Source organism: Thunnus thynnus, chromosome 2 (genome assembly GCF_963924715.1).
Source record: "Thunnus thynnus chromosome 2, fThuThy2.1, whole genome shotgun sequence".
NCBI classification, from domain to species: Eukaryota; Metazoa; Chordata; class Actinopteri; order Scombriformes; family Scombridae; genus Thunnus; species Thunnus thynnus.
Window position 1 is genome coordinate 27,400,492 of NC_089518.1, and position 17,416 is coordinate 27,417,907.

At 38.8% G+C, this 17,416-nt stretch overlaps 1 protein-coding gene across 1 annotated transcript; it reads left to right on the top strand.

Annotated features, from left to right (window-relative positions):
- The first annotated feature begins 523 nt into the window (after nt 1–523).
- On the top strand, nt 524–17,334 carry spef2 (sperm flagellar 2). Its single transcript, XM_067613665.1, has 39 exons — nt 524–737; nt 1,199–1,301; nt 1,455–1,707; nt 2,003–2,173; nt 2,457–2,603; nt 2,932–3,008; nt 3,155–3,368; nt 3,606–3,794; nt 4,703–4,890; nt 5,905–6,082; nt 6,362–6,584; nt 6,752–6,823; nt 6,979–7,047; nt 7,219–7,253; nt 7,540–7,643; nt 7,823–8,070; nt 8,228–8,297; nt 8,401–8,555; nt 8,719–8,925; nt 9,358–9,491; nt 9,827–9,954; nt 10,525–10,663; nt 10,779–10,916; nt 11,170–11,315; nt 11,434–11,502; nt 11,655–11,736; nt 12,082–12,141; nt 12,232–12,367; nt 12,852–12,977; nt 13,182–13,320; nt 13,522–13,594; nt 13,798–13,954; nt 14,042–14,148; nt 14,626–14,808; nt 15,108–15,200; nt 15,454–15,624; nt 15,847–16,062; nt 16,245–16,367; nt 16,697–17,334. The coding sequence occupies exons 1-39, from the start codon at nt 680–682 to the stop codon at nt 16,760–16,762; spliced, it is 5,247 nt and encodes a 1,748-aa protein (XP_067469766.1). The 5' UTR covers nt 524–679; the 3' UTR covers nt 16,763–17,334.
- The last annotated feature ends 82 nt before the right edge of the window (nt 17,335–17,416 follow it).

Genomic DNA, 17,416 nt, shown 5'->3' on the forward strand with positions numbered 1-17,416 from the left:
TTTAGTAATTAAAACATTGCAGACCCCTAGAGCAATGCTCTTTAAAAGTATATCATTTTTAAGTGCAAGTAGCAGGATCATAGTCACACAACCTTAGATTGGTCTTAAATACACTTAATCTTTAGTGCCAACAAGCAGAAAGCACACATTTAGGCCCACTGGTTATTGAAATAATGCTAACATTATGATTCCTAACATCTCCACAGAAATTTAACCGTCAGTCGTCAGCTGCCAGTGTCAATGTGCTCAACATTTGTGACAAGTCACTTTTTCAGTCCAGTAAATATAAGTCATTCTTTTCTTTCTCTCTCTAATTAGTGGAGTATGGTTCAGTCAAGTGTTTCTAAAAATACAGTCGTCCCTGTTGACATTCTTAAGCGTTAAATTGTACAGGTTCTGGATCAGTTTGTTGCCAATACAACCTTGTTTTCATATGGGTGTATGACATGAGAACTGATCCAGAGCCAGCTGTCCCCGCCTGCTCCCACGAGGGTCCTCCTTAAGAGCGCTGGGCAACCCCTGTTGACGTGTCACCATGGCAACGACGCACCGCTGGGATCTCCTCCGCCCTTGTCTGTTTTTTTAGCCGTTATTAGCGAGATAAAGAGTCAAACTATCACTTAGCAACATGAAAATTAACTGGTACCATATTGTATGAGTTGAACTTTAAAAAAAGAAGATGTCAGATATATTGTGCAAGTGGCTGAATGAGGAACTCCGGCTGTCAAAAGCTGTTGGTAAGTGTGAGTAAAGTTACGTCTAACCTAGCTACCTGCGAGCTAAATTATGCTAACGCTAATACGCTGGTTTAGCAAACCTAACTGTTCTTTGGTACACGAAAAGGTAAGTTATGTGAATTTACAAAGCTAGCAATGGAAGAGCTATTTTAGAAGCTATCAAAGTGAATAAACAAATATTTATTAACAAGGGCAAGGAATATTGGGAGATGTTATGAGCATTTTAAATGTAAAAAATGGACCAACGTTTTTTTATTACTTGGGGTTTTTTTTAAACCTGGAAAAACTGTTACGTTACAACCTGAATTGTCAAAACACGTACTCAAACTGGTCATTTTAAATATATTTGATAATTGTTGTCCAACATTTTTTAAGTTGTACAACATTTTCATACATCATGCTACATGCTACAGATTTCCAGTTAAATGAAAATGAAAATTATTGCATGTTTATCTTTACAGAGCCAAAGACCTTTGCCAAGGATTTCTCGAGTGGTTACCTAATCGGGGAGGTTCTGCATAAATATCAGTTACAGAACGATTTCAATATGTTTCTGAAGAAAGAGTGAGTGGCCCTCCCTCTCTCTCCAGCGTATTGCTTCATCTCAAAACCAAATAATTTGTGATATCTGACTATTAATAGCTGACTATTGTGTAACATCTCCAGCTCATTTGAATTGTACATAATGATTCATTGTAATCACACCTTTTCCCGTAGCACCTCCATCTCCAAACTGAATAATTGTACCCGCCTTGAGCCTACTCTCCATTTGTTGGGGATCTCCTTTGATGCGACCACAGCCCAGGGACTGATGCAGGAGAAGCAAGGGGTTGCCACACACCTCCTTTACCAGCTCTTTGTCTCACTAGAAAAGAAGAAGAAAGCAGAAATCAGCGGGACAGTGATGGAAATTATGCAGCCTGCAGCCAATGCTAGCCTGCACAAAATAGAGCATGAAATCTATTCTGATGTAAGGGGGGCTGTACTATGAAGTATGTGTGTGCATGTGGTTAGGGGGCCAATTTCTTTGGGCGACAGACTGTTCTATAGTTGTAGTTTTGTTCTGTAGGAAGAGATAAGTCATCTTGTTCTGTACTAATACTGAAAAACTGTATGGTGAAGTATGGCAACTCTGACAGCCTTTTAGTCTTTAAGCCTTTCATTATTTATTTATGTTTGAAGTTCACATTATTAGTTTATTGTAACATCAATATCTACCAGAAACATCTCATTTGAAGCATCTTACTATCTATCTTTTTATAAAGCGGCTGCAAGATGTGGTAAAACGTGATGCAGAGCTCAAGCTGCAGAAAATTTCCCAGCACTATGAGGAGAAATGCCTGCAATGGAACCACATGTCTTCACTGTCGCAGCCAGTCCAGCAGAAGAGACAACTCAAAGTCCAAGATGAGAAGAGAATGAAGAATACTGAGAAGGTACTGAAGCCCTTGGAAAGTAAAATACAGCATTGTAATACAATTTACCTGTATTCACTTAAAATAAGGTCAGAACTTATGATATTAAGGTTGCCTAAAGTTTACATCTTTATCAACATGATTTTTTTTACATATTCTGTCTCAGTTTCACACCTACAATTCAACTGCTGCCAGACAGGTTTTTCACTATCTTCATTCACTTAACCAACCTTAGCTGCTCGATGAATAAAGGAAAGCTCACACCGCTGACAGTATTAACCATGGGGAACTGTGTATGTTGCAGCTGCGGGTGTGTCGTCAAAAGCACAATGACATCATGACTCGTAACCAGGCCAGTATTGTCCGGGTGCCAAAGCCACCTCCCTACACTTCACTGATCAACCTAAAGAAGAGGCAACAGCAGCAGCGACGCCGAGAACAACATGCGCAGGTCAAAGCCAGATAAAATAATGATGTGATTTGTTATTAATCCATGCTGGGAATTTTATTTTTGGCCTTTCCTGGCAGAGTCAGCCGCACAGTTGTAGGGAGAGTGTTTCATGGTCACTTTTCCTGTCAAGGTTTTCCTTGGGATTTTTCATATTGGGAATTTCAGTCTGTAAAGCTGTTGTCATACCACGAGTTTGAAAACAATCAGTTCTCACAGCACATTTGTTGCACATTTGTTACACATTTGTCCAATTGAAAACAAAGAATTGACATGGGTCATCTTTGTCTTTCTGGTACTATTGCAATTTCTGTCTATTTTGTCCATGTAGACGGTCCAGTCTGAAATAGCCCAGTTTGAGAGAAACAGAAAGAAACTGGTTACTTCTGGTTTTGTTTCCTCTTCAAGGTGAGAGAAAAATAAACATTCTCAAAATAAAGATTGTATTCATGTAGTGTATGTTATATAAATGTTTGTATTAATGGAGTTATATTGCAACCTGAGTTATTTAGCACAATGACTTAAATGTGATTTAAACCTTTTCAATTCACTAGTGGTCAGCCATTCACTGGAGATTTTCCTCTTGGTGGCAACAGTCAGGGCTGTGACGTTTCTGGAAGTGAAACTAAGGTGATACTACAATCCAATAGCAAGTACATTCAGGAGATCCGCCAGAGGTTGCAGGAGAATGCTGTAGCTTGTGAGCAGAGAGAGAAAAGACGAGACAGATTCCTGGTGGAACAGCTCAAGTCACACGAAGCTCGAGAGGTGAGAAATGTTAATATATCTAATGTTAACAGACATAAATACTCACTCAGAAGACATGAGATATCATTCAATGCAATATTTTTTTCCCCTGAGGAATCTATAATTATCATTTAGTTTTGCAAAACAGGTTTAAAATAAATCTAACACATCTTTTGTCTTTGCCAGCACACATTTTTGACATGTCATTTTTAACCCAAAGTCGATCAACTAATCAGTTACCTCTGCCCTCCCCTGCAGGAAGCAAGACGAGAGGAGCAGCTGGTGAAGCGTCTGACACGTCAGACTCAGCAAGAGCAGCGTTTGGCAGTGCAGCTCCTCCAGATCCGCAAACTGAAAGAGGTGATCCGGGAGAACCGCCTGTTCAGAGAGCAGCAGTACCAGCAGCGGAGAGAGAAGGACTTCCAGGAAGCTCTGGAGAGGGAGGCGGTGAGATAGGATGAGAACGGAAGAAGAATAATCCTCTCTATTGTCACTTTGTATTAGACTGTATCAGTGATGGTGTGAGTGGTGTCATAGAGAGAGAGAAGGATGGACTGTTAGGTTGTATTGTATCAACATAGTGTTTGGTATTATGAAGAGATAGACTTTAGAGGGATAGGTATATGGTGAAGAAAGTCTATATGAATCAGGACATAAACAAATATGTTTATCTGTTGTGTCCTTCAGGCCTTATACTGTAGATGACTGATTTAGAGAGACGGACAGTATGAGACACCTGAATAAATATCGGATATCTATCATGGTCCATCATGGTTTCAGTGTTAAATATGGGGTATGTTGTAGTTTAGCTTATGGTGTGGTCATGGTGCAGAGGAACTGTTACTAATATAATTCATAAGGAATTCCCAGAACAGATTGCTTTGTGATTAAGTCTCAGATTCTGCAGTTTCTGCAATTTGGCATTTACTATAAAAAATGAAAACATATTTTTTAGGAGATGATTTAGGGAAAAAATCATATGATTAAATATACATGAGCCTCAATGAGTATCATTGACAGAGTGTCTATTGGCAAAGTAAGAAGCATAATCCTGAAACATAATTTTAGAGAAGTTGTGTCTATACAGTAGGTAACAATGATAAAGTCCTCCTGTCTTTTTTTCTGCAACCTACAATATCACTTATCTACCGACTACAAAAACTGACGTTTATTATTTTGTGTCTCTTCAAGGCTTTTTTTCCTCCAAAACCCACCAATTTATGTCTTTTGCACAATAAATGACCCATGTAACATCTTCTATCTTCCTTAATTACTCACAACAGTGGTGCCTAGTCCAGACATTTATGTCATGCCATTTACACTCATTCCATCTCTCTGACTGGGGTCTGGTTTAGGCTCTGGCTCAGCAGGTTAAGTTGGACCATGCAGACGAGATCAGAAAGGAGCTTGAATTCTGTAACAGGATTGCTGCTGAGCGTGCTCAGAGCAGATACAAGAAGCACTTTAAAAGCTGCAAGGAGATTTTGGAGCAGATAGTGGACTTGGCCACCAAGGTTGGAGAATATCGACTGCTCACTGGGAAGTATGTAACACAGTTTCTTTCACTAAACCATGCATATGGTACCTGGCCTTAAGATTACCAAACTGACCTCTCGGTTAGTTGAATAATGAATATATGCACATTCCAAATGTGTTCTATTGTGTAAGTATTATTATCAAAAATATATTGCAAAAGTCAGTTAACCGTCTCATTTCAAGAGTTAAAATGTAGATTTAAAGCACAACTCTGGCCACTTTGTGATATGTGAGAGAGACAAAATGATTGGATAAGGCCTCTGCTATGTCATATTTTTGCAGATTTAATATTTATGCTTGGACAAACATCACATTAAAGAGCATAATATAATATAAAAAATATTTTAAAAATTTAAAAATATATTTAAAAACATAGATTCAGAAACATGCATATGTTTAAAAGAGATAGACACAGAGACACGGTGGGTAAAATTAAGTGCATAAGGCTAGACACAACAGTAGGAAATATGCGCAGCTTTCTATGTTTCTGTCTTTCTACCAGAAAAACACATTTAAAAAGGTATTTTAGGACAATATTGACAAACTGAAGTCTCTGTTTGACAACTGAAGTATTGGGATCCACTGCTAATTCAGATGTGAGTCAAAAAAACTACTATTATGGAAAACATTCTTCTACATATGATGGGTGGTAAAATAAAACCAGGTGATTTCAACGCTCTGTCTGCCTCTTCTCATGATCAGATACATCATTGCCACAAATATACACATGCCCACAAAACCCTGCACTATAGTCCGTACCACATGAAGATACAGTACATATATTTATCCTGCTGGCCAAGTTTTTTATGTTTGTATCCACTGAATCAGCTCTTCTACTCATGGTTAGATTAACCATGTTAATATACAGTTAAGTTTTAGGTCCCATCAAAATAGCAATCACATTTATTTTGAATACGTTTAAAAGGACATTTGGAAGTTAGTTGTCTCTGTCAGTAAAACCCTGTGTTCCATTACAATCCAGCTTTGCCTCCTTTCAAATGTTCTGCTGTGTCGTGTCCAGTCTGATTCCAGAGAAGCTGATGAAAGAATGGAAGGAATTGCTGTTCAATGGTATGCCTCTCTATCAGCCGATAAGTATGGAGGGCCAGCAGCCAGGGTTTGAGTTCTCTTCCCCACCAGACCCTGTAGAGATTAAGAAGCAGGAGATACTCAACGACCAGGACTATGATGAATACACTGTGAGTTTGAAATGAAATGTGCAGTGTGTTTATCTTATGTCTGTATGTATGCTTGCACATTTGCACATACCTTGTGTGTGTGGATTCTGGACTGAATAGCTTGTTAGTCAAACCTGAAGGTGAGTGGTGATTTCACTAGCAGTTTCAGGTATGATCATAATTGTGGAAAGCAAACCAAGCAACATTTTTTGACATTTAAGTTTGAATTATCCATGAACTGAAGCCCTGAACTTGATGCTGAAGATCCTCTTTGTCTTAGTTGTGTGTTCTGTTTGTCAGAACATGGTAGGTGAGTGGGCATGGCCAGAAGAAGCAGGGGAGACCAATTTACCCCTAACCAACAACAAGATTCTCGGACATGTTGTCCTGCGGCTGAGGAACATTGTCCATCCAACCATCGAGAAACCCTCCACACCGTCATTTCCTAACTTCATGCTCAAAGCCTGTGTCCTGGGCAAGTTTTGCTCTGGCAAGACCACCTGCCTAGCCAAGATTGCTGAAGGTACATGACATGCAATCCAAACAGAGATGCATGTATACACACATACCTACAAACACAAAGTCAGAACTCTTAGTTATATTTGCTTTATTTGTTGGGAAAAACAGATGTGAAATGAGATTTTATGGTTAATTTGTTTCTGAGTGTGTGTATGTGTTTTTTTGCTTTAGCCCATGGCATCTATGTCTTATCAGCTGACACACTGATTGAGGAGGCACTGACTGCTTACCAGAATGGAGAGGTTAGTCAGAAACAGTTTAACAGTATTGTTACTTCACGTGTTTGAATTTTTATTTAAGTAGTCACCTTATTTTGCCTTAAGAGGATTTTTTAGAGCCATAAAGGTTAAAAGGTCATTAATGCTCCTAAACATTGCATGTTATTAAAACACATTTACAGGTCACAGAGCAGAGGGGAAAGGAAGACAATGATCAATTGCTCACATCCTCCACATCACTGAAATCTGGTGGGTTACTGAAGTCAGCATGTTTCTATTGTCTCTTATTCTTTACTGTTTATTCTACATACTACAGTATGTTTATTTTCTTGTAATAGAAATGCACTGCATATTAAGTATTTCACATGAATGAGTGCTTTATTTGATCGCATGTGTCAGGATATTTTCATTGTTTTTCAGATCTTGACACCCAAGAGGAAAGTAGCAACACTAAGGTAAGAAAGAGCTGTTTGTATGCATTTGTGATTTTCTGACTATTTTGCATTTACTCACACATAATGCAACCTTTATCCAAACTAACCAACCTAATTAAAATAATGACATGTAAGATATTTAAGAAATAATGAAGGAGCGAATAATGAAGGTTGATTGATTGATCCATTTTCATTCCAAACAGGACATTTTATCCTGCTCTGTATCTAGTAATTAATGTTAATCACACTCATGTCAATGTTTTCTTCCTTAACTCATCGTAAGTGCTTACATGTGCCACTATCCCAGCTTTCTGTCCGGGCCATGCAGGGAGGAGCTGCAGAAAATGAGCTCAGGAAAGGCAGTGCCATCCCTAATGAGCTAGTGGTGGACATTATAGTGGAGGCTATCAGGTAAGTTCCTGTATCATACTGTATGTAGGATTGTCCATTTTATATCCTCAGTGATAGAATCTTACTTTTATATACAGTGAGGACAAAACAAAGAGAATTACAATCTATTAAATAAAAATATGTAATTGATTGAGCAGAAAAACAAACAAAAGCCTGTGAAATATTTATGTCCTCACCAGGCAGATTCCAGCTGGGTCAGGTTGGGTCCTGGATGGATTTCCAGTGGACATCACCCAGGCCTATCTGCTAGAGAAAGCCCTTGGTGGGTCTGTGGATGTAGGGAATGAAGTTGTGAGCAGCAGGACAAACCTTGCTATTGATCCTAATCCACCCACACCGCCACCACCACCAGCTCCTGCACTGGACCTGGTTGTACTGCTGGATATTCCTGATGAGTGCGTTGTCAGACGGGCTGTCAATCAGACGGGTATATTACAGTGGTTGCCGATTAATGCAATGTATCAGTGTGCCGCCAATCATTTTCTGTAAGATGATGTGTGCACGTATACATACACAGGTTATCATTTACATGTAAATTGTGTGTTTATGTGTGTATGCTACTCTTGCTCCCAAAACTGGTGCAGGTACTGATACTGCTGCTGCTGCTACAACCTCTACAGAAAATAACTTATTTCTGGCACAGATTCCAAACAGGTAAGAAAAAAAAGAATCAAATGGACAGAAAAATTGGAGTGAATACTTTACTAATAATGCATGACCCTGTATATAATGTCAATCATCCTTTTCCCACCTCAAGGATCGCAGCTTTTCAGGACACCTGGACCAAACTAGAGGAATGGTTTTGCAGGAAGCAAAACATTTTGGTTCACATTGATGCAGATGTAGAGGAAGAGGAGCTTTACAAGAGGGTGGAGTCTGTCCTTCAGCAAGTTATGATGCAAACACAGGAAGGTAACTGGTTATCATTTTAGTAGAGAGTGTTAGTAGACTCATATACTGTAGATACGATTTTTTGTCTGTTTCTATATGATATATAGTATACAATAGATAAAAATTCTTCCCCTGGAACAAGCACAACGTTTTCTCACAATATTCCAACTTACTGCCTCTTCAGCTCTTGGCAATCCTTCTGTTGAAGATGATGAAGTGTTGGACAGTGGAAAAACTCAAGAATCCTCTTCTGCCACACCTGCACCTGTAGACCAAGCTCCCGCCCTCACAGACCAAGACCCGGGCCCCACAGAGTCCAATATCAGCCTTAACGAGCAAAAAGATGAAAGTGTGACATCAATTTCCAAATCCAACACACATTCCCCAAGAGGTGATTTGATCAGTAGTTTGTGGATTGCACAGTTTCTTTTAAATGACTTCAAGTCACATAAGAAATTCGACTTGGAAGAGATCATTTAGAAATAATATCTACTCACTAGGAACATGATGTGTTTCTTTACTGATAATGACTTTGTGGAATATAGACACATTTTATATTTTGAAGGTACCAAACTGATATTTGATTGAATATTTGGAAAAAGTCTGCAATATCATCAACCAATCTCTATTTTAAGGTTGTTTGTTGATTTTAAATCAGTCTGAAAGTACAGCCATTATCTCTTATTCATCTCAGTAAATTAATATGATACTATGATAGGTATTTATATCTCATCATTTATATCTCTTTAACTTTCAGTGAATATGATTAATTTAACCTTATAATAGTGATGATTAATATACTTTTTCTCTGGGTAATCAATAGGTCAGTCAAGGAAGGCGTCATCTTGCTCATTGACCAATGAGGACTCTCAGGGAGTCCCCAAGAACCCACTTGAGTGTGCCTCTCCCTGTCCAGGTTCATCCAGTTGGGTCTATGTGGATGAACCTCTGCCCCAAGTAGGATACAACTTCTATCTATGCTTGTGTTGCTTAGCAGAGTTGGAAGTGCCCACTAATCTCCCTTGTAGAATCTAATTTTATCAATGACGCATAACATTCAGATGCACTCACCGGGAGGGGTAACCACAAGATGGCACTCTAACATGATTTAGCCTGTGGGCTTGTGGTTTCCTACCATCACTGGCTTTCAGAGTCTGTTTTCAATTACATGAAAATACATGTCATCAGACATCTTTGTGAAATCTGTTCCATTACACTATGCCTGTTTTTTCTTTTAGTCCCCCACACACTCCACTTTGTTCATCTTTTCCCCTGTCTATCTCTATCCCCAGGAAATTCCAGAGTACCTGTGCTCCCATTGGGATGCAGTATGTGACTCTTATGTGAGCAACATAAGGGCAGTGATGCAGGCACTGCGCTCAGAACACACTCTTATTAATCATCACCTATTCAACATCAGGTATTTTGCCCAGCCTTCAAGTCTGAACTTGGTTTATTTCACATAGTCTATAATTTAACATTTCCATAATGGACATATTTCTGTCTCTGTCCACATTTTTATATTTGATCACTATAAGATGCGTAATTGTCTGTTTTGACATGTCTTTTCAAGCATTCTTACATCTATGTATCTGATAACATTTAAAACTACTGTTGCAAAACAGCTATACCCTGTAAGACTTACAGTGTCACCTCAGTTGATACTTTTTTAACTTATTAATACTACATTTTGTCATAGCTGCAATTACAATACCAGTCACTGAACCAAATTATTGTTAGCATCTATTAGATGTAGATTGTCACAGTTATTCTTACCTTTGAATACAGCAATGTGTAACCAAAATGTTCTTACTATAGGTCTTTTGACAGACATCTCTGACAAAGAAAGAGAAAATTAATGTAAATAGAAAATTATTACAAAATTATATTTGATTAATGTTACATTTTACTAAGTATTATCTGGTTTCCTTTTACCTCAGGCAGGAGGTTGTTTTTGAACCTAAATTGTTTTAAAATACTGTCTCTACAGAGAGGAGTACAAGCATTACTTGGGGCGTCCTGACCTGAAGCAGGAATTAGTGTCTCAGTGGCAGAAGGACTTCAACAAAATACCTGGTGATATGAGAGAAGACGAGGATACCAAAGCGGAGCTACATCAGCGACTGGATGTAAGAAAAAAATCATAATATATTACAATACAGATTTTACTCAAACTGATCTTGAGAGTAGTGTAAAAAAAGAATGAAAATATGAAACATTAAAGGTGTTCTGATGTGTTTGCAGGACCTGCGGGAACGTTTGTGGGACATTAGTGACAAGCGTAAAGAGGAGGATGAACAAGAGAAGGCTTTGCTCACGGATGATGGCTGGTTGGAGGATCACACAGCGGTCCTAATCAACCACCACTCTACACTCATGCAGGTAAAATTTTTGTTTTCTATTTAGCCATTTGGCTGAACAAAAAAAAACAATTTTATGGGGTCACTTCTATTCTGTAGTTTATTAACTGTAATTTATTAATTAACTATTACACCCCTCTGAACGTACCTCTTCCATCACTGTTTTCTGTCCTCTTTGTATTTATGTTGTATAGGTGTATTGAGCGCCTCTTCTATGTATCTTTTCAGTTTGTTTTTTGGCAAAACTGTTATCTTGAATTGTTTATGTTGTATAGGTGGAGTTGAACCGTTTCCAGGACACACTCTGTATTCTCAGGGTCTACTATCTGAGCATGTACAGACAGGTGCTGCCTGCGCTTCCCTCCAACTTTGTCTGTATCCCCCTACTGGACATCCCAGAAATGATGGATGAGGAAGAAAGGCAAGAATCACAGTATTCATAGCAAACTAACCATTTTGATACAAGATAATACAATGAAATTACAAGATAGTTAGGGAAAATAAGTGCAGAAAGTGACAGAATGATTTTGTCTCAACAGTACTGAGCCAGCGGCCACAAATGTGTCTAGTCAGAGGGATGAAGGAGGGGAGAAGAAGAAAACTAAATTGTAAGCGAGGAGCACTATCACACGCAATGATTGCTTAATGTTTTCTTCAGTCTGTTTCAAATATTTAATGAATGTTGTCATATTCTCACAGTCCAAATACTCTGTGGCAAAAACAAATGCACACACATAAACTATTTCCTCCTTTTCTTCAGTATTCCCCTCCTCCCCAGACATCCTGACTCTTCAGGAGTGGCCTCCAAGATGAACAGCCAGGGTCAGAGAGAACCTGCCAAGGTCATTTTAAACCAGATTTCACGCCCCTCTTTATGTGCCTCCCATTCACTTGCACTTTTTAGTCTTTCTAGATGTCTGTAATAGTGTTTGTTACTTAAGAATCTACTCATAACCTACTTCTATATATATTATGTAATTGCTATCTTTGTTTATCTCAGTTGATTTAGATTCTACTACATTATACACATACTTATTCTTGTTGAAGAAATAAACCTCTTTGGTCGTTCTTATTGAATGTTAATGTAGTTTGTGATAATGTTCCAACACAAAAATAATTAAAATATTGTGACGTGCTGATGTACAGTTGTAGCAGTAACACATTTTGACCCTTTTGTTTTCTCCTAGTCACTTCATGAGAAACTGATCTCCGACCACGGGGAGGCACTCACAGCCATCAGCAAATTGGTAATGCTATGTGTGGGAGAGTGTGTGCATGAGCATACTATGGAGGCATTTTTAACGTTCCTGACATGTTTGGGTTATACATGTGTGCAGGTGTCAGCAGAGGCCCATCTGAGGGACATGGAGGCAAAAGAACAGAGGGAGAAACCGCAAGAGAAGGAGAGGGAGAAAGACTCTGCAAGTGCAAACAAAAAGAATAAAAGGACTCAGTCATCAAAAAAACAGAAAGGCATGTCTATAGTAGAGTACTATTGTATTATTATATATAAAGTACTATTAGAGAACTATAGAAAACTATTGAGAGGTACTTTTGAGCATGTGCTATGTGTTGCTGTAATCTTGTCTTTTGTCCTTTTTGTATCACTAAATTTACCCAAAAGAGCATAAATACTACTACTATAATGATTAAATAATTAAAAATTATGCAATTTCCATGTTTAAAAGTTTTTTAACTAGAAAAAATGCCAGATTATAATTTTTACTCTTTAGATCAGCCTTTCTTCTCTTTTTTTGGCCTGTGACCCCAACAAATTGTGAAGTGAATATAAGATTTCAAAAAAGGACTCCAAGTGGATTATGTAGAGATTAATGTATATTTCAAGCCTATGTGATATATGTATTTTTAAATATATAAATCAAATACATTTATCAGTCTTATAAATATCAAGGAGCTCTTCTGCATCATTATCTTCCTCCCTAACTCTTCTCTCCAGGTCCACCATCCCCTCCTCCTGCACCCAGCCCTGTACCGTCTGATGAAAAAAACTCAGAGAAGACTCATTATCAAGAAGTCAGAAGCAAAATACAGAAAGAATATGCTGCTGCACTGAATCACGAAGGTATGCTCACATACACATGAAGAGATGCAGTAGCTTCTTTATGCCATATTTCATCATCATATTAACATAGTCAAATTATTACATTAATAAGTGGCTCTGTTTTCTGAAAAGTATCATGTGAAGGATACATGCATGCATGTGGGTTCATAGTCAACATGCTTATATATTTGTGTTGCACTGTTTGTGTACGTGTGTGTTTTCCAGAGCATGCAGTAAAGGTACGCATTGCGCTGGTGAAAGGCCGTGGGTTAGTGTTGCTGCAGTCCCTGCAAAGTAGAGCAGAACAGACCTTTAGCAGCATGGAGAAGTGGTTAGAAGCACATTATCTTGCAGAAATGAAGAGGTATGGTGTGAGTGTTGCTCTGTTGCATTATTGTGGTGAAAAAAGGTTGATTGTGCTGATGATGTGCTATGATTTATTTCATAGCACAGTGTGCATAATGCTTGTAAAGACATGTAGATTTTACTCTCGAATTATAGAGTAGTCTCGAATTATACATATAAAACATGTCTGACTTTTTATGCATGTCTCTCCTTTTTCTAGTATTGACCAACTAGCAGAAGTGGTACGCCACCACATAGAGTCTGGTGCTAAGCTGCAGGATGAGCTAGTGTTGGTAGGTAATGTCTTAAACTGTTAAACTTGTTGTTTTTTTTTTATGTTGGACATTTTTCTATATACCCAAGATTTATAATTACATGGTTGCTGTTGTAGGATGAAATTTGAATTGTTCCTCCAGACTGTGACATTTGACAATGGCCCATAACCTTTTTTACTTCAGCCTTTCCTTTTTAAGATTCCTCATATTTGCTTCTCCAGGAATGCACTGACTTCTATTTGAATGGAGACTGCCACTTTGTGGCCAGCGTTCCTCCCCCTCCTCGTCCACCTCCTCTGGAGAAACCCATGCGGTCCACTCTGACCATCATTCAGCTGGAGTCACTCTACCAACATCTATGCAACATGGCTCCATCAGGTACATACAGGGGAGACAAGTTGAGGTGTGTTAGGGTCTATCCATTTATTCATCCACCAATTATTTTCCCTCTTTTCTGTCTGTCAGGCTTCATGTCCAGTTCTGAGTTCTCCAGTTTGCTGAAGGACATAATCTCTGTTAACATGGGCAGAAACACAGTGCCTGAGCCCTGGATCAACATGAATGAAACACAGGTACTCTTCAAGGTCACATGTTTCACAGACTAAAAACACAAAGTTGGGTGAAAAAAAATAAAACTGGCACTAAAATGTTTTTCACCAGAAAATTATTTGCGCCAAGGAAGTCTGTTTTGTAGTAAGGTGTGTCTAAATTACTGCCATATATAGGTGAGACATAAGTAGTTAGGTTAGTTAGCTAGTTAGTCAGCTATATAGTTCTTGTGATATCCAGTAGGTGTAAAACATGTGTAACTGAACCTGCTATGCAGTCTTGAGGACATTTTTCATGTGAGGGGCTTTGCTTGTTGTCATAGGCTGGATAAAGCACGTGTGCAAGATTTGAAAAAACATTTTAAGACCTAATAACTCCATAATCAAATAGCACCATACTGTCTGGTTTCATGCATAGTCTAAACACCGATCCTGTGAGATACAAAGAAAAACACATGACAGAATCTACCCGAGAACTGTCCTTTCCTCTCCTGTCTGTAGATGATGGAGATAGCATCTCTGCTATCGGATGAGTATGAGCTGATAGACTGGCGTCGGTTCCTGCTCAGTGCTGCCCTCCCTTGGCCATTTCCCTCCTTAACACAGCTGCTGGTAGTGCTACAACGTTTCAAGTCAGCAGATAAGGGTGACACAGGCTATATCAACGAAGAACAGTACCAACAGGTTAGTTTCACATGCAAACACACAAGGTGAGACCAAAGAGAGATACACACTATGAATGTATAGTCCACATCCACCCTCAGCCCCTCTTTGCTCTTGTGGCATTAATGTATAGTGAGATTCACTTTCTATAAGCACACCTGGATTCATGTCACAGTGACTCCACACTTAATTAATACAGTATAGTATACAGTATATAGAATAAATACTGCATAAGAATCTAAAACATACTTTAAAAACTGTATTATGCTGTACGTGAAAAGAGATGGTTTAGGTGTTCGTTTTTCCCCCTTCATCACCAGACAGAGTTGTGGTTTTCCAGTGAGAGTGTTCAGCCCGTCCCTGAGGATCCCTCCGAGCCTCCACCTTATGACCGTCTGGCTAACTTATGCAAAGTAAGTACCTGCAATGCCTGACAACTGAATTCAAAGTCAAGGTAAACTTTTATTTTTTATTAAATTCAAGTGGTCACAAGCAACATAAAAGACATAAAACGAATAAACAAAGGAGTGAAAAAACATTGGAGCATTGCCCAACTTTTCAAACTGTTACTATAAAAGGACTTTTTAGCCATTTCCAATATCTTGGAAAAAAGGAATTTAGAAAAAATCATATTAAACAACATTTGTGTTGGTTTTTCCTTCTTAGTTCTTTTTCCAGTTGTTTGCAGACCACTCTTTCTCTCCACCTCGTCTGGACTACGTGTCAATGCTGCAGTACTTTGCAGCTGATCCTAACCCGAAACAGGGGTTCATCAGAGCACTTAGTGTAGTGATGGGACAACATCTCAAGCACCCAGCATCCAGCCATCTTGTCAAGGTGAAAAAATGAATGTACACAGAAAAGTTATGCCAAGAATGATTTTGTAAGAGCATGCGTGAGGTTTTTCAAATGGTTGATCTTTTGTTTTGGAATAAAACTCAGTATGCTTTACATTAAAGCAGTAAAGTAATGAAATGTAATGTAACGTGTGAGTGTTAATGTCTCTCTTCAGTCCTACAAACTACTATCCATAAACAATATCCCTACATTGTTGTGTAGTCTATGCCCAGTATAGAAGAGGCTACAGAGTTCAGCTTCTCAGAGCCTGACGGAGAATACAAGGAAGAAGAGACTCCGTGTGCATCAAGCAGTTTGTTGGGAGAGCAGCAAGTGTCCATCCCTGCTCTTCTTGCCGTCATCTGCCACAGAGTTACTAAAATGAAAGATGACAACACCCTTCCTCCAGGCTGCATGAGTCAGGAGGAGCACACTGAGGTATAGCACTATGGAGGAGCAAACTGTGCTTTTAAGGAAATAAAAGAATTATTGAATGTATGAAGGAAAAATACATTTACAATTAAAAAAGAATAATGATAGTGAGGATAAAATAAATGAAACGTTATGATAAAAATAAAATCCTCACCTCATGGTATTGCTCTCTATATCTTGCCCTCCAGCACCTGGTGCATATATTCACAGAGCTTGGGTGTAGGCCTGAGGATCGTGTCCCCTTCTCAGTTTTCTCTCTGCATCCTTTGACCCAAAGCCTGATGGAGAGCTCAGTGCACTACCGGCTCATAGTAAGTCCCTGTCGAGACTCATGCTTTTCATCTGTAGTGCCTGCTGCAGTGTCTGTTAGATGAGGCTATACAGCGTATCACAGCCGCTGTGATTAGTCACACATACTCAGCATCCAGACTGTCCATCATCACATGCACTGACCATACCCGTTTTTTATTTTTAAAGCTACTGCTATTACTTTTGAAATTGAAGACATTTATTTGGGTATTTTGTCACCTCCCTTTCTTATCCCAACACCACCATTTGTTACCCTTTCTTTGTCATTTTCAACTTTTATTTTCATTTCAAAATATCTGTCTCTCTGTTTCTCTCTTTTGCTCTCTCTCAGGATATTCATAGAGTGCTGCTGGCCCAGCAGGATGAAGGAGAAGCTAACAGCTTGAACGTTTCCTAAATGATAAGACGTATCCAGTACATATACATACTGCTGTCTACGTCATGAAGAACTCTTTGACTCAGGAAATGAAAAATATGATCCATTCTGTGTTTTGAAATATTCTGATTACGTGTTTGAAATGTTTAATCTCAGGTTAATTGATTACTCCAGTATTGAATCAGTAAATTTGCAGCTATGGCACTAGGTGTGGCCTTAACTTGTCTCAATATCTCTATAACTTATGAAGGTTGGAATAACATCATCACTGAAATGACAACAATAACATCAGTGATGGCAGGATTGACCCCTCTGACTCGCTCTCTTTTTCTGATACACTCCAGCAGTTTTTCTGACTCACTTGTTTTTCTAATGACCTCTCTGACACAGAAAAGCATTGGTCACGGCTACAATGAGTGCATTGTCCAGGATAACCTACATGTCAAGCCTGACTTGCCAGCAACAGCCTGCCAGGGCACCCATAACCCTATTGTAGCCCATTCAGCAGAGATATGTTGTGCTAGCTTCTCTATTTGACAGACACTGCTGCCCGTATACCAATAAAGCCAATGCAAGCTGATCAGAAAAAAAAACATATATGTACAAGCAAATAAAAGAAGAGTGTCGCTGTTATTAGCTAGCTAATCTAGCTAGCTTTCGAAAGACAAAAAAACT